This window comes from Rhinolophus sinicus, chromosome 18 (genome assembly GCF_057876585.1).
Source record: "Rhinolophus sinicus isolate RSI-liver-muscle chromosome 18, RSI-T2T, whole genome shotgun sequence".
In the NCBI taxonomy this organism is placed as follows: Eukaryota; Metazoa; Chordata; class Mammalia; order Chiroptera; family Rhinolophidae; genus Rhinolophus; species Rhinolophus sinicus.
The window spans coordinates 82350306-82375622 of NC_142518.1; the positions used below are offsets into that span (position 1 = coordinate 82350306).

Here is a 25317-nt window from a genome sequence, read left to right on the forward strand (position 1 = left end):
TTGTTTTTCAATTTTTGTAGCAGGAGATTGGAGCTATATTTCTGATGGCGGCATGACAAAATTTCCCTTTAGGTTTTATATGTTGGTTATTCACATGCCAAATGTATCTTGAACCATAATAGTCAAAAGTGAGTCAGCTGCTGTCAGTCGCTTTGGAGAGTTTGTGACACTTTCGTAGATTCCATGAAGATGCATGTAAGTGGATAACGAATAGGATAGTTTTATTAATTTGAAACATCACAAAAACAGTCTGGGTTTCCAACATGGCAGTGATACAGATTTAAAGCAACATCCAGTTTATACAGGTCCTGGATTAATATTTTAATGTTTCATGCCCAGTTCAATACTTTAGAGCAGAAATAGGAACAAAGCAGTAAATATTACAAAATGCAGTCAAGGTACATATTGGAAATACAAATTCCTTCATTACAGCAAATGTTTTGCAAAAGTAAAGCAGCAAATAATATTTTTTCTAAGGTAACATGCACTTTATATAATTCAATGTAATAAAAAGCTCAAATTAAGTTACAAAATCTATACTGTTTCAAGTTATTTTGTAAAGTAAGAAAAACAAAAATGAGTCAGAACCTTAATACTAAGAAATGTAATAAATGTAGGATATACTGTAATGGTGCCTTTTAAAAAATACTCATACACATTCACTAAAGCAAAAGGTCAAGTGTAAACAGCAAAAACAAATCACTGAGTATTACAAGTTGATATTTGTATTGTAAGTCAATTGGTTATTAGTCCCTTTTTAAAATCCAATAGAATTTTAATCTCAGAACTGTAGAAAATAACAGTAATTTTATATAACAAAAGGATTATAGTTTTTCAGATCTGAAATCTGGATGAGGCATCATTCATGATGCTGAAAGCTAAACTGAATGTTTTGCAAACATTTACTGTGAACCATGCATGAGTGCACTTGTGCCTTGATAATTCTTGATGGCTGGGTGTCTACAAGGTAGATGGGAGCACCAGCATTTGCCTGCTGCTTCTAATCCATCAAGTTGGGAGGTAGCAAAATTGGCTGGAAAATTTTCCAGTATGTGTTCTGTGTTTGCATGACTGTCTTTAGGTACCCTCCTGTATTTTTACATTATACAAGTATACGATTATTCATCTTCCTTTAAATCAGTCATTTCTCAGGTTAACATAAAATCACAACGAAAGTGTTCATTTTGAAGTGAAGGCATGGGTGCCAAAGTATTAAGTCCATCAGGTTGATGGTTTAAAGCTATGTATAATTAAAAGAATTGTACAGATACCTACCACAATGTGCCAGATGCATTTTAAATCTACGGTAACACTTAAGAATTTGTCGAGTTGGCTACATTTGAGGTTTTGCAGACTTAAAGCGGCATTGTAACACTTCATAATCTTGAAAGCTGACATGATTGGTCTCAACAGAAAAAGAGACCAATAAGAACAGTAGCATTAAAATACAGATGATTCTTTTGGGATATGGTGCAGGATACGTGCGGTTTGCTAGAGTTGAAGCACAATATTTAAGGATTAAATAGTCACAAAGATTAATAACAATTTCATGACCCAAGAACCTAATCTATCATTTTTAACTCTGAATTTTAACCATAAGATTTATATCTCCTGTAGCAAATGTATTTTGTAATACTGCAACATGTAGTAGAACCACTGTCTCCTAAGTTATCACATATGTAACATCTATTTAAAACATCTCATGTTGCTCTGTGTGTTTCAGTGCTTGTAGAACAATCCTGTTCCCCACTACTTGAGGGAATATTGCACTTTTCCCTTTGGGAGGTACCATTAACAAAAGCTGAGCTGAATGCTCACGACAGCCATTTTTACAATATAGAGAAGAAAGGAGTAAGAGATACAGGCAGCTTTTTTCAATGTCCAGCCACAAGCAAACAAAATCTTAGCCAGGACTGTCTGTATTGGAACTACTGTGTAGCCCCATCGTCTGGGAAACTTAGGAACTGACCTTAATGATAGGGAAAGATAGGGCTTAAAAGCCAGGTACTTCAACGGTGGTACTAGAGTGGCAATCTGCCAAAGGCCTGAGGACAATATTCTTATTTACACAAAATGAAACATGAAAACCACGCTTCTGCTGAATACAGAGGCAGAGCCACGGAGTAATGCACGTCCAAACATGACAGGATTCTTGCTGGGCAGGCTCCCCAGCCTTAGATTGTGTGTGCTTCCCTTCTTGGAAGTCCTGGGTTCAGCCTAGCCACTCCTGCTCTGCACTGATTAACAAATAAGCTGCTTTCCTATCTTTCCCTAGCCTGCTTGGAAGGCTGTTGTAAAACTTGAAACTATACATAAGAATGACACTTTAAATTGTGTACCCTATACACTTCACTAAGGCAGATACGAAAGCCACAATAATCCCAGTAGCTGGCAAGCATTCCGCTTTAGGGGCTGTAAGGTGGTGGCTTTTCAAAGGGTGGGTAATAAGGTGGAGAGTAACGGGGTGGTGCGCTGGAGGACCACATGTAGCTGGGTGAAGGAGAGGCAGATTGGGGCTCCTCAGAAAGTCCAGAGGGAGGGGAGGATGGAAAGACACTAGAATGCTGTGTAATGAAAATAAAACATCAGTTTAGGCAGTGAAGTTGCAATTCCCCAAAGTCAGTTGTTATTTAAAAATCAATAGGGGCCAAGTTTGTTTCTGTTTGGAACAACAAAGAAACCTCACAAAGTTAATGAGGGGCATGACACTGAGCTGGTCCCACTTTCTCTCAGTCACTTGGGCAGTGATGCTCCTGCAGAGATATCTTGTGCTCCTCCTACCCCTCAATTTGAACCCCTTTTCCATGTTTACAACTCAAGCCATGAATACCTCTTCCTGAGCTATGGCAACAGTATCTCAACTAGTCTTCGAAAAGGTAGTTGAGGCCTTAAGAACATTTGAGGTTAACTTACTAGTACCTGGGAAAGTATTTGCTACAAGAATATATCACAGAGCCCATCTCAGAAACAAAACAAAAACTAAGGTCAGAAAGGTTAAGTGCTTTCTTGGATCTGTACTCTTACTTTAAGTCCAACAATTTTGATTTCATCTTAACTGAAGCCCACCACCTCCAAGGGCAGGGCAGATTGGAGAACAAAGAGGAACAAAGGCATGGAGGTGGGAATACCAATAATAGGAAGAGCAATCTGTCAGGTTGTAGAGACACTGAGGATTCAATTTTACTTTGTGTTGTCTAACTTTGATGGTGTTTGGGAAGGGAGCAGATTTGGATTTAAATCATATCCAGTGAATTGGCATGTTAGCAGTCATTTGCCACTTCTCTTTCCCTGGCCCACATATACCTACCTTTGACCCTAATGATTTTCCTGCTCAAGGAGAGTTGGCCTGTTTTGTTTGTTGCTGTATCCCCCAGGGCTCAGAACAGAGTTTGGCAAGTAGTAGGTACTCAATAAATGTTGAATGAATGACTATAAATTGAGGAGTATATGAGATAAAATTAGCATATTAAAAAAAAAAAGAAATCTATTTTCAAAAATACGGTTACACCTTGTGGAGACTGTTGCCTTGCTCCAGTAGTGGGACATGGCTGAGGCCTGAAGCCCGGAGGGGACTACAGGGATGGCAAGAGACAAGAAGCAAGGGGCTAGTTTTAGGCTCTCAGGAAGATTAAACATAAGCCAGCAAACAGGGCTGGGGAACTGTAGTTTTCTGTTGTGTGTCAAATCTAGAAGGAACTGGTATATTAAAAAAAAAAAAAAAAGACCCACTTACACCAAAATTTCTCAAGAGTTCAAGTGCTGCGAAGGTCATGCCTTACTTTGTTCTGTTGGCCAGAGTCTGAGTAGATCATGTCATTTTCCAGCAATCTAGAGTAAGGCTTGACATGAGGTTTCTGAAGCCTGAGATCAGTGGCTGATTATCCTTATCCCAGTCCTGACCACTGCACTCCTTAGAATGGTATGTCCAGATTTCTAGGTCTTGCTTGAGATATTGAAATATCTGTCCCTTACCACAGAATGTTAGGACTGAGAAGAGATTATAGCTGCCATCATCCCCCCTCCTCCTCCTCCCACTCCACTCATTTTACCCCAAGTGAAGGAATGACAGGGTCATAGAAGCTGCAGAGCCGTTCAAGGCAAAACATCTTGAGGCAGTGGCCTTGAAACAAGACAGATTCCTCTCTAAAATCTCAAATTTTCTCCTCCCTCCAAGAAGATATGCTTTCTTAAAGACATCAGTATTGTGATTTCCTAGTTTTCAACTCCACATCCCAGAAGTCTCTATTTCCCTTTCTCTCCCTCCCTCATAGTCACTCATTCAACATTTATTGAATACCTACTTAGTTGCTTTCTTCAACTAAGAACACCATTGTCTTAACCAGAGAGGAGAGCAAAAACCCACCAGGGACAAGATTTCTGTGCCGGGGGTGTGGTACTCTGCCCTTCTAAATCCCTCTCCAGGATGGTGAGTGTAGGGAGGCCGGTTTTAGGTGTTCCCAGCCACAGAAGGTAGGGGTGAGTTTCCTACAGTGGAACTAAAGGCAGTTCTGTCCTGAGAGGCATTTAAAGGCTTCTGTGGGCAGCACCTGCTGTGGGTTGCAGTTATACACTTTGATAATAAAAGGAGATGGTGGTGTAATGGCCTTCAGTTTTCACTTCTCAGTTGCATGTTTGGGAAGTTTTGGGGGAAAGGAGGTAGGATGATTCTCACTTCTCTTTAAGGATGCTGGGAGTCTTAAAGATAAAATCAAAGGGCTCCTGGCATAGCTAGGGAGCTCACTGGCTGCAGTCCACACACCTTTGGGGTTTGGGTTTGGGGTATGTGTGTGTGTGTGGGGAAGGCCCACAGTACAAGTGAGTAGTTTCCTAGCAACAGGTAGGCATCTTGGGAAAGATCTGGCTTTGTTGCATCTGGGGAGCTGGCCTGCTGCATTTTGATTCCTGCCTGAGAGTCGACTTTACTAATTGGAGAGGCACCTCAGAAGAACAGAGCCTTGAATCCTTGTGCACCACAAAGCATGAAAAGCATCTAAAGAGCCTATTGCTGGGCCTAGTCAGCTCGAGCTTCCTGAGCTGCTTCTTAGACGCTGGGGTAACGTACAAGCTGATGGTGCTGTAAGAGGAGTGCCACCTTTTTAGGACACACCTTTTTTCCTCTGCCATCTTAGCCTGCTCCCTCTCTGCCTGATGGCTGACCTACACTCTTCAAAACCAATGTGCACTTCTGTCACAACAGGCTTCTCTCTTCAGCACTGTGATACAGTGACTCCCAAAAGAGCCCTGGCCAGGTGATAAAGTTTACCAGCAAGAGATGCTGTGTCCCTAGGGGAAAATCCAGGATCTCCTGGTTATTTTCATTCCCCCTCTGTTTCTGCCCCAGAAAGCAAAGCCAGGAGAGGTGGAGATCTTCTCCATCTCGATAAAAGGAAGAGGAAGAAGGGAGATTTCGGAATCAGAAACCAGAAAAAGGAGGAGAAGAAAGAAAAATCTTAGCAGGAGAGGGAAAATAAAGAGAAAAAGTTAAGTGGCAGCAACACCTTTTAAAGCTCTCAGCAACCTGTGCCATACACCGCCTCTCCCAGGATTAAAGCAAGCCTTTCATTAAATGGGTCATTCTAACTGGTATGAGGTGATATCTCATTGTGGTTTTTATTTGCATTTCTCTGATGATAAGTGATGTTGAGCATTTTTTCATATGTCTATTTGCCATGTGTATTTACTCTTTGGAGAAATGTCTCTTCAGGTCCTCTGACCATTTTTCAATTGGGTTGTTTGTTTTTTTGTTGTTGAGTTGCATGACATCCTTGCATATTTTGGATATTAGCCCCTTACCGGAAGCGCTGTTTGCAAAAATCTTCTCCCATGCAGTTGGTTGCCTCTTTATTTTGTCGATGGTTTCTTTTGCTGCGCGGAAGCTTTTAAATTTGATATAGTCCCATTCACTTATTTTAGATTTTACTTCCCTTGCCTTTGGTGTCAAATTCACAAAATGCTCTTTAAATCCAAGGTCCATAAGTTTAGGACCTGTTTTCTTCTATGTAGTTTATTGTTTCAGATCTTATGTTTAGGTCTATAATCCATTTTGAATTAATTTTGGTACACGGTGATAGATAGCAGTCCAGTTTCATTCTTTTGTATGTGGCTTTGCAATTCTCCCAGCACCATTTATTGAAGAGGCTGTCTTTGCTCCGTTGTATGTTTTTAGCTTCTTTGTAAAAAATTATCTGTCCATATTTATGTGGTTTTATTTTTGCGTTCTCAATTCTATTCCATTGGTCTATGTATCTGTTTTTCTGCCAATACCATGCTGTTTTGACAATTGTTGCTTTGTAGTACAAGCTGAAGTCAGGTAGAGTGATACCTCCAGTATCGTTCTTTTTTCTTAGGATTACTTTGGCTATTCAGGGTCTTTTGTGATTCCATAGAAATCTGATGATTTTTTGTTCTGTTTCTTTAAAAAATGCCATTGGGATTTTGATGGGGCTTGCATTAAATCTGTATATTGCTTTGGGTAATGCGAAGTTTTAAACTATGTTGATTCTTCCAATCCATGAGCACAGGATGTCTTTCCATTTCTTTGTGCCTTCGTCAATTTCTTTTAAAAATGTCTTATAGTTTTCAACATATAGGTCTATCACATCCTTGGTTAAGTTTGTTCTTAGGTATTTTATTCTTTTTGTTGCAATACCAAAAGAAAATTTTTTTAAATTTCTTTTTCGGAGATTTCATTGTTAGTATATAGGAATGCAATGGACTTTCGTACATTGATTTTGTAGCCGGCAACTTTACTGTATTCATTGATTGTTTCTAATAGCTTTTAGGTGGAGTCTTTAGGGTTTTCTATATATAGCATCATGCCATCTGCAAAACAGTGACAATTTAACTTCTTCATTCCCAATTTGGATGCCTTTTATTTCTTTCTCTTGCTTGATTGCTCTGGCAAGGACTTCCAACACTGTGTTGAAAAGCAGAAGTGATAGGTGACAGCCCTGTCATGTTCCTTTACGTAGAGCAATGGGCTTCAGTTTTTCACCGTTAATTATGATATTAGCTGAGGTTTGTCATATATTTATTATGTTAAGGTATTTTCCTTCTATACCTATTTTATTAAGTGTTTTAATCATAAATGGACATTGTGTCTTGTCAAACATTTTTTTCAGCATCAATTGATATAATCATATGATTTTTGTCATTTATTTTATGTGATGTATCACATTGATGGATTTGCATATTTTGAACCATCCTTGTGCCCCTGGGATGAATTCCCACTTGGTCATGATGAATAATCTTTTTAATACATTGTTGCATTCCATTTGCTAGAATTTTGTTTAAGATTTTTGCATCTGTATTCATCAGAGAGATTGGTCTGTAGTTTTCTTTGTTTGTGTTTACCTTACCTGGTTTTGGTATCACGGTAAAGTTGACCTCATAAAACAAATTGGGGCGTATTGTCTCTTCTTCAATTTTTTTGGAAGAGTTTGGTAGAAATCACTAGTGAAGCCATCTGGTCCCGGACTTTTGCTTTTGGGAAGGTTTCAGATGACTGATCCAATTTCCTTACTGATGATCGGTCTATTTATATTTTCCAGTTCTTCATGATTCAACCTAGGAAGGCTATATGTTTCTAAGAATTTGTCCATTTCTTCCAGGTTATTGAATTTGGTGGCGTATATTCCTTTATAGTATTCTTGGATGATCCTTTGTATTTCTGTGGCATCCGTGATTACTTCCCCTCTTTCATTTTTCATTTTGTTTATTAGCATCTTTTCTCTTTTTATCTTACTGAGTCTAACCTAGGGTTTGGTTTCTCCTATGTTAACAGTTCGCCTGGGTCATAGGGCGCCACGTCCCTGTGGGGATGCGGAGAGCTTTTGAAGTTCCAAAGCTCTTCCTGGACCAGATTTAGAGGCCGTGTGCTTCAGCAGTTCTGTTTACTCCTGCATGGATCACCCAGATAGGTGGGGACAGGGGTGGGGTAGGTTGTGAGAGGTGGCCCAGAGCAATGGCAGCAACCACCACCACAGCTGGTCCAGCTTCCACAGCTCCCTCCCCTTTGCTGGAACTAGTCAGGCTGCGAGTCTGTGTCTGCGGGCCACTATTCTCAGAACTGCAAATATTCTCTTGTTTTGATCTGACACTGCTACTCTTCTGCTTCTAGCACTGGGCAGGTGGGGGCGGGGCGAACTCTGGGAGGGTATGGAGGGGGCGGGTAGTCTCAGTGGCTAAGGCTTCTGTTCTCTGCTTGGCAGTGAGGGCTTAAACCACTGTTTTCACCCTTCTTCCCTCCATCTTTGCTCTGAGGTGTCTGCCGTGAGTGTTGGGTTCAGCCGTGTTATATGCTGTCCTCTCAGTCCTGTGGGCCATAAGTGGAGCCCTTGAGTCCAAGTTCTTCCCTCTCCTGCAGCTGCAGTAGTTCCCAGATGCAGTGAGCTCAGAGCACCAAGCTAAGTTTGCATCCTGTGTCCGAGTGTCCCCGTCTCTGCACTTCTCCCTTCCCTCCTCCCCTGCTCATGCAATTTTCCCACCTTTAGGTGAATTCAGTAGGGAGACTCTTTGTCTTGCCTGTCTGCTGTGCAGGGAGTCCTTTGTGGAGTTGTCGTTGTTCAATTTGTTTTAAGTTCCAGGGGAGATGTCAAGAGGCTCACGTCATGCCGCCATTTTTATGACCAGATCTATTTTTTCTCAGCTTTAATGGATCCCTCCTTGGTCTAATATTGTACTTTATATAGTGAACAAGTCCATGTTCACACTGTATGTACAGTTGTCCCTTGATATCTGCAGGGGATTGGTTATAGGAGCACTTACACAGATGCCAAAATCCCTGGATATTCAAGTCCTTTATACTAAATGGCATAGAACAATGAAGACAGTTGGCCCTCCAAATCCCCCAATTCCAAACTGTTGATCAAAAATACTGTTTCGATCTATAATTGGTTGAATCTGCAGTTGCATATCTCTGACATACAGAGGGCTGACTGTGTATTTATTGAAAAAAAAAAAGCTACATGTAAGTGGATCCGCACAATTCAAACCTGTGCTGTTCAAGTGTCAACTGTATTACTTTCAATAAAGAGTCCTAGACCTCCCCCAAATAGGATCGAAACCAAAAACAAAAATATACTTTATTCAACTAAATGGCGTTTTTCAGTTTCAATCATTTTGTTAATCTGTAGCTGATATTAGGTTGTCCAAGGGTTTTGCATTTCTAAACTGGTTGTTTAATTGGAAGGACCCCCAAATGCTCATGATTTATGTCCCCTTGGAGCATTTACGGGCTCTTAGGCAATGGAAGTAAATTCGTTGTGAGCTTCCCTTCCTTCAGAGGTATCTCCTTTGGTACCCAAATTTTGAATTAACCAGATTTCAGTATAATCCCACTCCTCTGTGGTCAAGGGTTTCCAATCACTGTAAATGCGTGAAGTATCATCTTATTTGTTTTGCTGAAGTGCCTAGTTCAGTGCTCTGTACACAATGAATCTCTTTTAATCAAGCACCTTTTTTGGTTCTGTTTTTCTGTGCTTTAGTCTCAGTTCAAAATGAAAAGGGGAAAGTGCGAATTTGATAACATTATCCCTGACCTATATGATTAATAGGACAACAAAGGGGAGGAGGGTGTTATAAAAAATATTTTCTATGTGTAGTCCTAGTTAGAAAGTCTAGAGAAAAGGAAGGGACTTATAGATATGATTCAAACCATTGTGTAGCTCAGAATGTCCTCATACTAAGGAGCAAGACCAGGCCCCTCCCTGAGGCAGAGGAATGCAAAAAGCCACTATTGGACAGGGGTCCAGGGTTTGGTACTAATGAGTACCATCTTCTCCTTGGTGTAGGTCAAGGCAATTTGGAACACCTTGATCTTATATCCTTTTCTCACTTATTCTTCCATCTCTCTGTTTCTTCTCCTCTGTGTCTTTCCAATCTTTCCCATCTATCCTATCATTGTTTGCCTACATAGTCCTTATGTTAGTCACTGGTACCTACAGGCTGCTAAAGGCTATCAGGGATCAAGAAACTGGCTACCTCATACAAATTAGGGAAGTTTCATGAATAGGGAGAAAATAAGAGAGCATGAATGAGAGCAAGGGTAATGGAGAGTTCTTTTTTTTCTCAAAACGTACCTGAAAGTCATAAGCAGAATATGGTGGCAGATGAGGAGGGCCATGGTAGTAGGTATTGTAAGATGCCACTTGAGGACGAGCGTAGTAAGAAACAGTCGAATGGGCATTCTCAACAGAACAGTTCAGTGCTGGGAGAGTTGGGTTCTGTAGAAAACCACACATTAGAAACAACATTAATATTCATCACTAGAAAAATGGTTATATAAACTGTGGCTCATCCATTCTATGGAATACCATTCAGCTATTGATAAACAACGTGGTGACAGAGAAAGTTTTCCAGGATATATTGTTAAGCCAAAAACAGAAACAAACCAGCAGGAAAACTATGGAGACAATAAAAAGATCACTGGTTTTCAGGGGTTGGGGTTGCAGGAAGGGATGAATAAGCAGATCACAGAAGATTTTCAGGGGAGTGAAAATACTCTGTATGTTATAATGACGGATACATGTCATTATACATCACCCATAGAATGTAAAACAGCAAGAGTAAACCCTAAGGTAAACTGGACTTTGGGTGATTATAATACATCAGTGCAGGTTCATCATTGGTAACAAATGTACTACTTTGGTGGGGGATCAGGGCAGGAAATACATGGGAAATCTCTGCACCTTCCTTTCAATTTTGTTGTGAACCTAAAACTGCTCTAAAACAACAACAAACAACAACAAAAATCTTTAATTAAAAAAGAAAAGAAAGAAAAAATAATAAAGTCAGCAGGCATTGCCTGAGCCCCGCTACTGAGAAGGGTGCCGCATCCCCCAGGGGAGGGGGATAAAGACACCCCCCACCCCGCCCCAGGCCCTTGAGCATATTGCCGTGAAAGCCTCAGTGGCTGCAGCAGGAATGAGACCCAGCACCTTAGCAGAGGCAGCAGCGGCAGCAGTGGCACCACCTCCTCACAGGGAGGCAGCAGCAGTGGTGGAGGCCACTCCTCACCACAACATCAGGGCCCTCTAGACCCAGGTGTCCCCTAAAATTCCCAGAGAACCAATGCAGCAGCCTTTCAAGAATCGAATCCTCACTCCTACTGTCTCGGCAGTGTATAGCACAGTAACACAAGTAGCAAGACAGCTGGGACCCCCAACCCCTTCCCCTATTGAACACATAAACTAAACAAGGGGCATCCATATCTTGCAGCAATGCCCCTGGGACATGCATCATCCCCTGGACTCTCTCAAACCCCTTATCCCTCTGGACAGAATGCAGACCCAACCACGTTTGTATACCTTGAAGCCCCTTAGACAATGAATTCACAACCTCAAACCCGTTCTCTGCACAGCAGAACAGTGCCAGTACATTGCACATGCAACTGGAAGAGGAGGAAGATTTTGGAACAGACTCCCATTTACTGGTCCTTGGTTGGAAGAGGCTGGATAAAATACTACATGTTTTCCCCCAGAGGCCTCAAATACAGCCTCCTAAGCTACCATCACGAACAGCAGTCCTTCTATTCACCCTGGTACACAGACACCCACTGCAGTGGGTCAGGCCAATCAGCACATCATGATGATTAACCATCTGCCCATGCCATACCCATTGCCTCAGAGGCCTCAGTACTATATACCACTACATTACCGTCATAGTGGCCATCTTCATGTTGGGCCACAACAGTATCCCATTCAACCACCATGGTCAGCTGCTTTTTATTCTGGACCGGGACCTGGGGACTTCCTCAATGTTTATGGAACACCATTTAACCCAAGCCAGCCAGTGTGTCAGTCAGTACCTATCATAGTTCCTATGCAGCAGCAGCCCCCTCCAGCCAAGAAAGAGACAAAAACATAAGAATTCGGGATCCAAACCAAGGAGGTAAAGACATAATAGAGGAGATTTTGTCTGGAGGTGGCTGCAGAAATCCTACTCCACTCATAGCGAGACCCACATCCACACCTACTCCTACTCAGCTACCCAGCCAGGTCCCCAAGCATAGCTTTGTGGTCTATGGGACTGTGGAGAGCACTCATCTTGCTGCCAGCACCCCTTTCCATGCAGCTAGTGACCAGAAGCAAAAAGAGAAGCCAAAACCAGATCCAGTGTTAAAGTCTCCTTCCCCAATGCTTAAGTTAGTCCTTAGTGGAGAGAAGAAAGAACAAGTGGGCCAGATATTAGAGACTACTGCAGGAGAATCCATACCAGAGCTTCATCTGCCTCCATCACTGACCACTGTTTCTCTAATTGCTCGAAGTACAATTGCTTCTCCCACCTCTCCTGCTCTTAGTAGCCAGCCAATATTCACCACTGCTCAGATGTGAAGTCTCCTCCTCAAAAGAAGACACAATTCCTATACCCAGCCCAACGTCTTGCATAGAAACATGAGATCCTTCACAAACAGATATTACTGATAATGATATATACAAGAAACCTTTTAGTGTAGCACCTAAAGATATTCCACTGACTTCTAGTACTAACCTAATTAATGAAATGAAGGGAGTTAGTGAAAAATTACCAGGTACAGAGAGCATTGTGGAATTAATCAAACAGGAGGTGTTGCCATTGACTCTTGAATTGGAGATTCTGGCAAATCCCGAGAAGAAATTAAAGTGGAATGTGTTTCAGCTCCCATCACCCCTTCCACATTTCCTTCCTTTTCTCCATCTTCTTCAACTCCTCCAGCTTCTCCTCCCCCCACACCAGTCATTGTTCCTACTGCTGCCACTTATCTTAGTACTGCTATTGCTCCCACCACATTCCAGAGAGTCTTAGAAGAGAATGAGAGCATAAGAACTTGCCTAGTGAAGATGCAAAAGAGATTCAGAACAAAACAGAGGTAGAAGCAGATGGGCAAACAGAACAGATTATGGATTCTCAGAACTTAAGTTCAAGAAAGAGTCCTGTCCTAGATCAGACAGCTATAACTGCACCAAAGATGTGGAAGAAACAAAAAGATCAGACCTGAACCACTGAAGAGGTATTAGAAGCAGAATTGGAGCCTAAAGCTAAAGAGGAGCTTTCAGGTGACAATACTTGAACAAAATACTTGAATCCAAACAGGATAAAATGAGCCAAGGTTTCATCCTGAAAGAGACTCCTCACACATAAAAAAAAGTGAAAGTTATGGAAGACAATGGAGAGAAGCTGAGCCTGTACATAATGGTGCTGAGAGTGTTTCTGAGGGTGAAACAATAGATGCTAATTCAGGCTCCACTGATCGTTCTGGTGAAGAGGTCACATTCCCATTTAAACCAGAATCCTGGCAGAGAGTTTTTGTTGGACTTTCAGTTCAAGCCAGCCTGTATACAGAAACCAGGCGCCTCCCTCCCATCACTAACGTGGTTCTTGACAAGACCAACCAACCCAAATTGCCAATGCAAACTCTGGATCCTCGGATTTTGCTTCAAGGACCAGATTTTACTCCTGCCTTTGCAGATTTTAGAAGGCAAACCCCTGTTGGAAGCGGTGTACCTTTGTTGAACATTTGATCATGGAGATCTCAACCTGGCCAGAGAACAAAGCCCAGGAAGATCATCACAGTCGTGCATATGAAGACGTGCACCTGAAAAGGGCAGAGAACACCTGGAAACCCAGCCAAAAACGAAACAGACAAGCTGAGGGTCCCAAAACATTAGAACCCAGGAACTTTTTAGAAAAATGCAAAGTATCTTAAATAAATTGACGCCACAGATGTTCAACCAACTGATAAAGTAAGTGTTAGGACACCACAGAGGAGCAGCTGAAAGGAGTCATTGACCTGGTATTTGAGAAAGCAATTGATGAACCCAGTTTCTCTGTGGCTTACACAAACATGTGTCAATGTCAAATAATGCTGAAAGTTCCCATGGCAGACAAGCCTGGTAACACAGTGAATTTCTGAAAGCTGCTATTAAACAGTTGCCAGAAAGAGTTTGAAAAAGATAAAGCAGATGATCATGTCTTTGAGAAGAAGCAGAAATAACTCAAGGCTGTCAGTGCTCCAGAGGAGAGGACAAGGCTTCATGATAAACTGAAAGAAGCTAAGGACAAAGCCCCAAGGAAATCTATTGGTAACATCGAGTTTATTGGGGAACTCTTAAAAACACAGAATGCTAACTGAAGCCATTATGCATGACTGTGTAGTGAAGCTGCTAAAGTACCATGATAAAGAATCTCTAGAGTGTCTATGTCACCTACTCACCACCATTGGCAAAGACCTGGATTTTGAGAAAGCAAAGCTACTTATGGACCAATATTTTAATCAGATGGAGAAAATTGTGAAAGAAAGAAAAACCTCATCTAAGTTTCAATTCATGCTTCAGGATGCAATAGACCTAAGGCTGTGTAATTCAGTATCTTGAAGAGCAGATCAAGGGCCTTGAACAGATTCACAAAGAGACTAAAATAGAAGAACAAGAAGAACAAAGGAAGGTCCAGCAGCTCATGACCAAAGAGAAAAGAAGACCAGGAATCCAGAGAGTGGAGGAAGGTGGGTAGAACACTGTACAGGGGGCCAAGAATAGTCAGGTTCTGGACCCCTCAAAATTCCTGAAAATCACTAAGCCCACAATTGATGAGAAAATTCAGCTGGTACCTAAAGTGCAGCTGGGCAGTTGGGAAAAACACAGTAGTGATGGAGCAAAGGCAAGCGAGACAGATGCCTTATGGTCAAGTACTTCCAGTTTAAACAGATTATCTGCTGTGCAACCTCCAGCAACCTCAGGGTCTACATCATCCACACCTTAACATGGGCAGGAAGAAGCCCCTTCCATATGCAACAGCTTGTCCAAACACTTCCATGAGGAGTAGCAGTAGTAAAGACCTGTTAGACAATCAGTCTCAAGAAGAGCAACAGAGAGAGATGCTAGAGACCGTGAAACAGCTTACCGGAAGAATGAATATGGACAGGAACAGCACTGAGGCTAACTGAAACAAAACCAGGGAGTCAGTGGCAAAACCAGAAATTCCAGGAACATCCACCCCTGACATGTCTGCATTGTCAGAAGAGATGGAAAGGAAGTCTAAATCTGTCACTGATGAATTTCTACACATTAATGATTTTAAGGAAGCCATGCAGTGTGTGGAAGAGCTGAATGCCTAGGGCCTGTTACATGTGTTTGTGAGAATGGGAATGGAGTCCTCCCTGCAGCCAAATCACCAGGGATCACATAGGCCAACTACTGGATCAGCTTGGGCAGTCAGGAAAACTCAGCAAACAGAACTTTTAAAAAGTTTTTTCAGAAACATTGGAATTGGCAGATGATAGAGCCATTGATATTCCCCATATTGGTTGTATCTTGCTGAACTGGCTACTCCCATGTTAAAAGAAGGAGGAATCTCCATGAAATAACTTATCATAGAATTTACCAAACCTTTACTTCCTGTTCAAAGACCTGGGGTCTTGCTGTCTGAAATATTGTACCTTTTATGCAAACAAATGAGCCATAAGAAAGTGGGAGCCTTATGGAGGGAGGTTGACCTCAGCTGGAAGCACTTTTTACCAGAAGGGGAAAATGTACATAATTTTCTCTTGGAGTAGAACTTGTACTTTATGGAGTCTGACAGTTCCTGTTTCTCCAAAATACTTTGAAAGAAAGAACTCTCTGCTGACGAGCTATACAAGTGACTCGAGAAACTCATTATTGAGGACAAAGCAAATGATGAACAGATCTTTGGGTAGAGGCTAATCTAGATGAAAGACAGATGAGTTCACTTACATTCCTTAGAGCTTTAATGATAGCCGTTTGTAAAGCAGCTATAATAGCCAAGTGTTCTACCTTCCGAGTGGACACTGCTGTTATCAAGCAGGGAATGCCGATCTTATTCGAGTACCTAGACTTGGACACAGAGAAGGAAATGCAAGTGCTTTACACACTAAAGCATCAATAGTAAAACTTGATCAACCTGCCAATTTGCTATGGATGTTTTTTGATTGCCTATATGACTGAAGAGATAATCTCTGAGGATGCCTTCTACAAGTGGGAAAGCAGCAAGGATCCCACAGAGCAGAATAGGAAGGGTATGGCCCTCAAATCTGTCAAGGCATTCTAGACTTGGCTTCGTGAAGCAGAAGAGGAATCTGAAGATAACTAAAACTTCACATACACAAAGAAACAAAAAGAACAATTTGAGCTTTTTTTTAAAATTTATTTTTTAAATTTATTGGGGTGACAATTGTTAGTAAAATTACATAGATTTCAGGTGTACAATTCTGTATTACATCATCTATATATCACATGTGTGTTTACCACCCAGAGTCAGTTCTCCTTCCATCACCATATATTTGATCCCCCTTACCCTCATCTCCCATCACCCACCCCCCTTACCCTCTGGTAACCACTAAACTATTGTCTGTGTCTATGAGTTTTTGTTTCTCATTTGTTTGTCTTGTTCTTTTGTTGTTTTTGGTTTATATACCACATATCAGTGAAATCATATGGTTCTCTGCTTTTTCTGTCTGACTTATTTCTCTTAGCATCACACTCTCAAGATCCATCCATGTTGTCACAAATGTTCCTATATCATCTTTTCTTAACGCTGAATATATGGTGATGGAAGGACTAACAATTGTCACCCCAATAAATTAAAAAACAATAACAACACACGTCTGTTTAGCAAAAAAAAAAAAAAAAAAAAAAAAAAAAAAAAAAAAAAAAAAAAAAAAAAAAAAAGTTGTTGAGAACTTTCAATTGATTTTAAGGACTACAAATGCTAGTGCAATTTTTTAATTTGCAGTTTCTGTAAACAACTTGTATAATAAAAAAGCTGAGAAATAAATTTCCCTCCCCTTCAGATTAACCTCACATTTGTTTTAAAGCATAGTCGTTAGTTCAGATTTAAGGTTTGGGGTAAACAAGGTAAGAAATATATATGCATCAAATCTTTCTGCCTGCCTCTCAGAAAACAAAATCACAATAGTAATCAAAATATATACAACCTCGGAACAGAACTAGAGGACTAGAGAACCCCAAGAATTGTTTTTAAAAAAGTGATACCCTGGGAAAAGTACTCTTAATACTTTTGAAATCTTTAGAGCAACTTTAAGGCTTATAAATACATAGAACAAATATTTAAAAAAACAGAAATATTATAAATTGACAATACTATTTCTTTTCACTTTCAAAATATAAAGAACAAAATAAAGACAAACATTGCAAGTTAAAAAAATAAAGTCTTTAAAAAAGAACCCACCATGTTACATTTATATAGCATGATCCCAATTTATGTAAAAATAAAGACCCAAACAATTATATACATATGAATGTTATAAATGAAAAGAAATTAATCAGGAAAGATTCACAAGAAACTGTTAACTATGGTTATCTTTGGGAAAGGGAGTCGTATTAGGAGGAAAATGGGGATTCTTTACTTTCTGTTACACAGCCAAAGTTTTTACAACTAATATGTATTACTTGTGTCATTTCCTCCCAATTTATTTTGAAAAATTCAAACCTATAGAAAAGTTGAAATCTTATTTACGTGTTTTTTTAAAACAAAAAAGAAAAAATAAGACCCAAAATATACAATGTCAAATTGACAAGGCTGAACAGGCTACTGCCTGTTGAAATGTGACGAATCACAAAGTGTTTGTAAAAGTTGTGAGGATTCTGATAGATTCCAACCTTGCTAAGCTCTCATGCAGACAGGAAGGGTATTTATTTCTCACCAGCCCTGCAGGCTGGAGGCAAAACCCTAGCAGTGTACAGAAACCATGACAGACCAAGCAGAATATATTGATCCTTATTTTTTTAAAACAAAACAATGCAGAAAGAATTGTATACCATTTTTATAACATGGTGGTGTGTGTAGTCTTTCAAGAGTTAAAGCTAATTTTGTCCAGGATGAGAGTCCTGCTCCCAACAGGGCCAAAGCATTGCTAAAGGAAATCACCACTGCTCATTAGCTCCCAAACAAGACCATTATTTTTACCTATTGAGTACCACATAGGTCAAGGTGTTGGGCAAATGTTTTTTCCATTTTCCATGTCATTGACACCTCCTCCATTCCTGTGGATAATTGAGAGCTGTCTGCAAAATCAGTGTGCCTTGTTTCTGATACACATCTATGCCACATTAACAAAGAGCAGAAGCTTCCTCTCAAGTGATGAAAATGTGTGGGCAGGCTTTGGCAGTGGCACAGGCAACCATGTTGGGGTGTTGGCAGGGGAGAAACTCCCTTACAGCAAGTTTCAACACAGTTCTGTTGCTCTCTTCCTTAGAGTGGGTTACTGTTTACATTTCTATAAAACTGAAGAGCTACAAACCTTAGTCATTACAATGAAGCTAACAGACAACCAGAGAAATATTTGTCAGCCTCTCTCATGTTTGGGAGAGGACTGAGATGTTCGCCATTTCAAGGGTTGGCTTGCTTTACAGAAGAAGAATACTCAGAAATGCCCTTACATCTCCACCAGAATTCTAAGAAAAAATTCATCTTTGAAGAAGTCCCAGAAACCAGGTTCCCTAGGCCTTCTGTCAATTAAAAACACACCCTCCAGGTCTTGCAAAATTAAACCAGTTCTTCTGTGCAAATAAATTAAGCCTAACCATAGAGAAACAACCACAATGTAAACTCTGTAAAAACTTTTTGTGTGTGTGCAGCAAGGCCAGAAGTACAGGATAATCTTTGAAAGGAAGTTGACTATTATAGAGAAAGAAACACAGAAGAAACATGAGAGGAAGATTGAATGAGCATGGGAAAGCCACGGAGGGAAGAGGGTCCGGGTAGAGGATGTAAAGAAAATGGACAAGGCAAGGAGAGGAGGAGGGAGCAGAAGGGGTGAAGTGAAGAGTTAGGCAGGGAAGGAGCAAAAGAGATGGCCCCAAATAATGATCTAGTTGTTTTAAATCAATAATTCTAATTTTACAATAAATTTGGCACTGTCTCTATTTGTGTGTGCATATAAGAGTGTGTATTTCTGTTAAAATTCTGGGGCTTAAGTTATGAGACCCCCCATTACTGATCAGTAGCATTCTGAGCTCTAGTGAAACAAAGGTTACTAGGTAGTACTAGGTAGTGCAGAAAACGGTGAAAGCAATATTGTCTGAACAAAACTGAGTCTGTTCTGAGATAATGATTGTGGACTTTGGAAAGAATGCCACTTTTATTCCTCCCCACTTTACTCCAAACCAGAGACACCAATTAGGAGAAAATGACAAGATATAATCATGTTTGAAAGATTCATGTCAAATCCTTATAGCGTTAGTCAACAAATACTTCATCAAATATTTGTTTAAGATCTTTTTTTTACCAATTGCCTCTGGTCAGGGAATGAAGATATCCCTTTTCCTTTCAGGATCCCATAACTCTGGAAATGATGGCTCCTGGCTGATCCTACTGAAAGCTGCCAGCTCACAGCCTTTTGCTCCTATCCTCATTCCCCAGGGAGTGGCTTCGATCAGCCAGCACCCTTGGGCCTCCCTGCAGACCCCAGGGCATTCTACTCAGGGAGGAGGTACACCACAAGTCACCAACCACATTTGGACATAGGCCAAGGATTTTATTCAGGTTCACTTGGTTGATGTTCCAGGATATTCTATACCGTGCCTCATTTTAATAAAGTGAGCTAAGTAATGATTCTTCCTTGACGCCCTCATCTTATACTCCCACTAATGTTCTCTCACTTCACTAATCAAATATCTTGCCCCCTGGATCTTTGCTTTCATCTTTCATTTTCTCTGCTGGTCCTTGCCTGAGTCCCCAGACTTGGCATTGGATGGTAATCAAAATTTCCCTAGTTCTCCTCCTTTACCGTTAAAGAAGCTCCCAACGGTAAGGGTGAAATTCAGTAAATCAATACTGTAATCACACTTAGCTAGTTTGCAGTTTGACTCACCACACAGCTCACTATCTAGCCACCTATAATTAAACTTAGTTCGCAGTTAGATCCATCCTGATATTCAGCTGTTTTCTCTTTGTTTCTCTGCTCACTGATTAACTTAATAACTCTGTACTGTTCCCTTTCTCAAGGCTACCCATACCTCGTTAATCCATTTAATTAACAGAATCCTAACCTGGACTGTCATGCAGGGTCTCTGGTCGCGCTACCCATACAAGAACACAGGATATGGTGAGGCAAAAAAGTACAACAATGGAGCCATAGATAGGGGAGTCATACCACTATATTCTCGCTGGCAGCTGGTCGAGACACAAAAGCAAACATTCGCCAGTACCCCAATGAGGGGTCTTCCTGCACCACAGTTTCGTTGGTAGCCGGGTGAGATATAGGAAGTAAACATTCGCCTGTACCCCAACAAGGGGTCTTCCTGCACCCCCGTCTTGCTGGCGGCTGGACAAGACACAGGAAGTAGGATCAACACGATCTGCAATCCACTATCCACTACATGGTGATAAGATCCCAAGCAAACAGTCAAGCAATTCGTCAAATCAGGGATGGAAGGCAATTCCTCATAGTCCACAGTCATTCGCCAGGGCTGTGCATTGGCCTCACAACATGTGCCCTCTGCGAAGGGCAAGGGCTCCAAGTCCTCCCCAACCTGGGAGTGAGGGACGACCTTGACCTCACCCACATCCTCCACCGAGGACTCAGCAAGCGTTTCCTCCTGGGACTACAAGTCCTGCATCTGGGCTGCCTCAGCAAGCACTTCCCAGCCCACACGGCCGCAACGACCTTCGCTTTCTCTGGCCTATGCTGGTTGGAGAACCATCCATGTCTTCCCATCCCTCCACAGGGGTCCAGCTCTCTGGCAGCTGCATGGCTTTTCCTATGTTGGTCAGAGAATTGTCCACATCCTCCCACCCCTCCACAGGGTCCCAGTTCTTCAGCAGCTGCACAGCTTGCTCCATGCTGGTCAGAGAACCATCCATGTCCTCCCAAACCTCCACGAGGTTCCAGTTCTCCAACAGCTGCATGGCCTCCTGAGACTGAGTGTTCATTCACACAAACTGCTCCACCACCCTTCTGAGAGCTCTGGCTGGCACCATACCCTGCTTGCTGCGCCATGTGTCATGCAGGGTCTCAGCTCCCACTCCCCACACAAGAATGCAGGATATGGTGAGGCCCAAAAGGAACAACAATGGAGCCATAGATAGGGGAGTCATACCACTATATTCTTGATGGTGGCTGGTCAAGACACAAAAGCAAACATCTACCAGTACTCCCACAGGGGTCTTCCTGCACCCCAGTCTTGCTGGTGGCCGGGCAAGACACAGGAAGTAGGATCTACACGATCTGCAATCCACCATCCACGCTTCTCTGCCAACCTACCAACCAACCAACCAACCCCCTAGCATAGCCACAACAGTTATATTAATGGCTAATGGCTAACTAGTTGTCGTGCGGGAGACCCTGCTCACTGCGCCATTTGTTGTGCACGGCGTCCGGCGGGGAAGCCTGCGGGGTCTCTGCTCCCGCTCCCCATACAAGAACGCAGGATATGGTGAGGCCAAAAAGGAACACCCACGGAGCCATAGGTAGGGGAGTCATACCACTATATTTTCTCTGGCGGCACTATACTCTCAATGGAGGCTGGATTCACACTGTCCGCAAACCGCCATCCACACTTGCCAGCCCAGCCGCCATCTCCTTGCTAGCCCCCATTCTTTCTCTCTCTCCTCTCTCTGCTAGCGTAGCCACAGCAGTTATATTAGTGGCCAATGGCTCACTGGTTACAGCTGACGGCCAACTAGCCACAGCTGATGGCCATGCAATCACAGTTGATGGCCATTTACTACCTGAGCCAGCACCTGTCTATGTGAGGCCGAGAGCCTGGAAACTGCTTTCTGGGGCTTTGCCCCCACACTAGTTATAGCTGATGTCCACCCAGCCACAGTGGATGGCCATCTGATTACAGATGATGGCCATCTGATTACAGCAGATGGCCATCTAGTAACTCAGCCAGCACCTTTCCATGTGAGGCTGAGAGCCTGGAAACTGCTCGCTGGGACTCTGTCCCCATACAGACTGTCATGCAGGGTGGCCTGTGGGGTCTCTGCTCCCACTCCCCATACAGGAACGCAGGATATGGTGAGGCCAAAAAGGAACACCCACGGAGCCATAGGTAGGGGAGTCATACCACTATATTCTCTCTGGCGGCACTATACTCTCACTGGAGGCTGGATCCACACTGTCCGCAAACCACCATCCACACTTGCCAGCCCAGCCACCATCTTCTTGCTAGCCCCCATTCTTTCTCTCTTTCCTCCCTGCTAGCATAGCCACAGCAGTTATATTGTGGCCAATGGCTCACTGGTTACAGCTGACGGCCAACTAGCCACAGCTGATGGCCATGCAATCACAGTTGTCCATTTACTACCTGAGCCAGCACCTGTCTATGTGAGGCCGAGAGCCTGGAAACTACTTTCTGGGGCTCTGCCCCCACACTCCACCCCTACAGGCTCTCGCCTCACAATCTACGCGACAAGCGTCTTCCGCGAGGGGACCTGTGCGAGGAGCCTGGGGGTGAATGCAATATCCTGGACATAGCCAGGCTCTCTGGGCACAGCCAGGGTTTCTCAGGGCACCACCAGTGCTTCTGGGCACGGCCAGACTTCCTGGACTTCTTAGGGTACCACCTGTCTTCCCGGACACAGCCAGGGTTTCTCAGGGCATCACCAGTGCTTCTGGGCACGGCCAGACTTCCTGGACTTCTTAGGGTACCACTAGTTTCCCCGGGCACAGCTAGGATTTCTCAGGGCACTGCCACTCTCTGTGGGCACAGCCACACTTCCTGGACTCAGCCAGGGCTTTCAGGGCACTGCCACTCTCTGTGGGCACAGCCACACTTCCTGGACACAGCCAGGGCTCTCAGGGCACTGCCACTCTCTCTGGGAACAGCCCGACTTCCTGGGCACAGCCAGGGTATCTTCAGGGCTCAGCCAGACTTCCTGGACTCAGCCAGGGCTCTCAAGGCACTGCCACTCTCTCTGTGCCTCTCAGGGTACCCTGCTGGAACAACAGCGACTCACAATCAAGGTGCTTACATATTCTCAATGGCGGCCAGTCAAGAGACAAAAGCAAATATCCCCCAGTTCCACTACATGGTGGTATGTTCCCAAACAAACAGTCAAGTTGTCCATTAAATTAGGGATGGAAGGCAATTCCCCATAGTCCACAGTCATTCGCCAGGACTGTCCTGGGAGTGAGGGACGACCTTGACCTCACCCTCATCTCCCACGGAGGACCCAGCAAGCGTCACCTCCTGGGACTACAAGTCCTGCATCCGGGCTGCCTGAGCAGGAACTTCTCCGGCCCACAGGACTGCAACGACCTTCACTTTCTCCGGCCTGTGCTGGTTGGGGAACCGTCCACATCTTTCCACCTCTCCACGGGGCTCCATTTCTCCAGCAGCTGCATGGCTTTTCCTGTGCTGGTGGGAGAACCGTCCACGTCCTCCCAACCCTCCATGGGGGTCCAGCTCTCCGGCAGCTGCTCCTCCTGGTCTTCCTGAGACTGGGTGGTCACACGCACAAACTGCTCCACCATCCTTTGGAGAGCTTTGGCTGGCACCATACCCTGCTCGCTGCGCCATTTGTCATGCAGGGGACCCTTCTCGCTGCGCCATTTGTCAGGCGGGAGACCCTGCTCGCTGCGCCATTTGTCGTGCAGGGAGGCCTGTGGGGTCTCTGCTCCCGCTCCCCACGTAAGAACGCAGGGTATGGTGAGGCCAAAAAGGAACACCCACGGAGCCATAGGTAGGGGAGTCATACCACTATATTCTCTCTGGCGGCACTATACTCTCACTGGAGGCTGGATCCACACTGTCCGCAAACCACCATCCACACTTGCCAGCCCAGCCACCATCTTCTTGCTAGCCCCCACTCTTTCTCTCTCTTCCTCCCTGCTAGCATAGCCACAGCAGTTATATTGTGGCCAATGGCTCACGGTTACAGCTGACGGCCAACTAGCCACAGCTGATGGCCATGCAATCACAGTTGGCCATTTACTACCTGAGCCAGCACCTGTCTATGTGAGGCCGAGAGCCTGGAAACTACTTTCTGGGGCTCTGCCCCCACACAGACACTGGAATCCAATTTGCAACTACCTTGCAGTTTTCACTGGTGATGCATAAACTCCCAGGCCATGGCCCAGTACAAGTCTGGAGTCTGGAGATAACATTATCTCAAAACAGACCAGACCCCAGGAAGTGATGTCAGCCCTAGGACCTGCCTGACACTCCCCCTTTCCTATATAAGAAAAAGCTAAATAGTGGAGATTATATAATAAAAATGGTGGCATGAGGTGAGCCCCTTGAAATCTCCCCTGGAATTTACGACAAATTGAACAGCTATAATTCCACAAAAAAATCCCTGTGCAGCAGACAGGCAAGACTAGGAGATGCGCACACAATTGAAATCATCTGAGCTGGACAAATTGGGCTAGCAGGGGAGGAGGGAAGGTGGAAGTTCAGAGACGTGGGCTTCACGCAGGTCATACATTGGATCTCCCAGCTCCCTGCATTCCAGAGCTACCACTGTCACGAGAAGGAAGAACTCGGACTGCTGGCGCTCCCCTTATGGCCCATAGTTCCGCCTGAGGGATCAGCATATAACACCGCTGAACTCAAAGCTCATGGCAGAGACCTCAGAGCAAAGACTGAGGGAAGGAGGGTGAAAGCAGCGGTTTAAGCCCTCACGGCCAGGCAGAGGATGGAAGGCATAGGCACGGAACCAAGTTGACCTCTCTCTAGCATCCTAGAGCTTGCCCCACCCCCACCTGCCCAGTGCTAGAAGCAGAATGGTAGCAGTGTCAGATAAAAAGAACAGAATATTTGCAGTTCTGAGAACTTTGGATCCCAGCCGTGGACTCGCAGCACAACTAGTTCCAGTGAAGGAGAGGGAGCCTTGGGTGCAGGACTGGCTGTGCTGGTGGTAGCCACCATTGCTCATAACCACCACTCACAACCTAACTCTTCCTGTCCTGGCAGATCCCTGCAGGGGTAAAAAGAGCCACAGAAACACACAGGCCATGAAACTGGTGGAGGAAGAGATTTGGAACTTCAGGAACTCTCCACACCCCGTCCCCCAGCAGAGGTGGTGCCCTGAGACCCAGGCAACCTGCTCAGAGAAAAGACCAACTTCCAGGGAACTCCCCCCACCCATCGTGTGACAAGCTGCTATACTGCAGGAGAAATATAACACTACAGTGTGCAAGAATAAAAAGCTGAAGTCGAAGAGAAAATAAAGCATTCTACTAACACCTACTGGAAAGCAAAAGAAAGACCTCTTCCTATCAACCTATTGCAGAACCACTCCTGTAGATACCTAAGAAGAGAAATAATAATTCATAAATTGCCATGAATAACCAAGGTAACAAGGCAGCTCAGGAATAAATGAAAAGTCTCCAAAAAATGAACTTAAAGACATGGA

At 43.5% G+C, this 25317-nt stretch overlaps 1 protein-coding gene and 1 pseudogene across 3 annotated transcripts in view; one reads left to right on the forward strand and one right to left on the reverse strand.

Moving 5' to 3' along the window:
- Positions 1–200: 200 nt before the first annotated feature.
- Positions 201–25317, reverse strand: part of TMEM255A (transmembrane protein 255A) — an 80489-nt gene continuing 55372 nt past the window's right edge. For all 3 annotated transcript variants that reach the window (XM_019719285.2, XM_019719288.3, XM_019719287.3), the window contains 2 exons: positions 10080–10223; positions 201–2564 (listed from right to left, as the gene is read on the reverse strand). In XM_019719285.2, coding sequence (XP_019574844.2) covers positions 2406–2564; positions 10080–10223 — 303 coding nt within the window. In that variant the 3' untranslated portion in view covers positions 201–2405. The remainder of the gene's footprint in view (positions 2565–10079; positions 10224–25317) is intronic.
- LOC109439087 (eukaryotic translation initiation factor 4 gamma 3-like) lies at positions 11325–16083 on the forward strand (annotated as a pseudogene).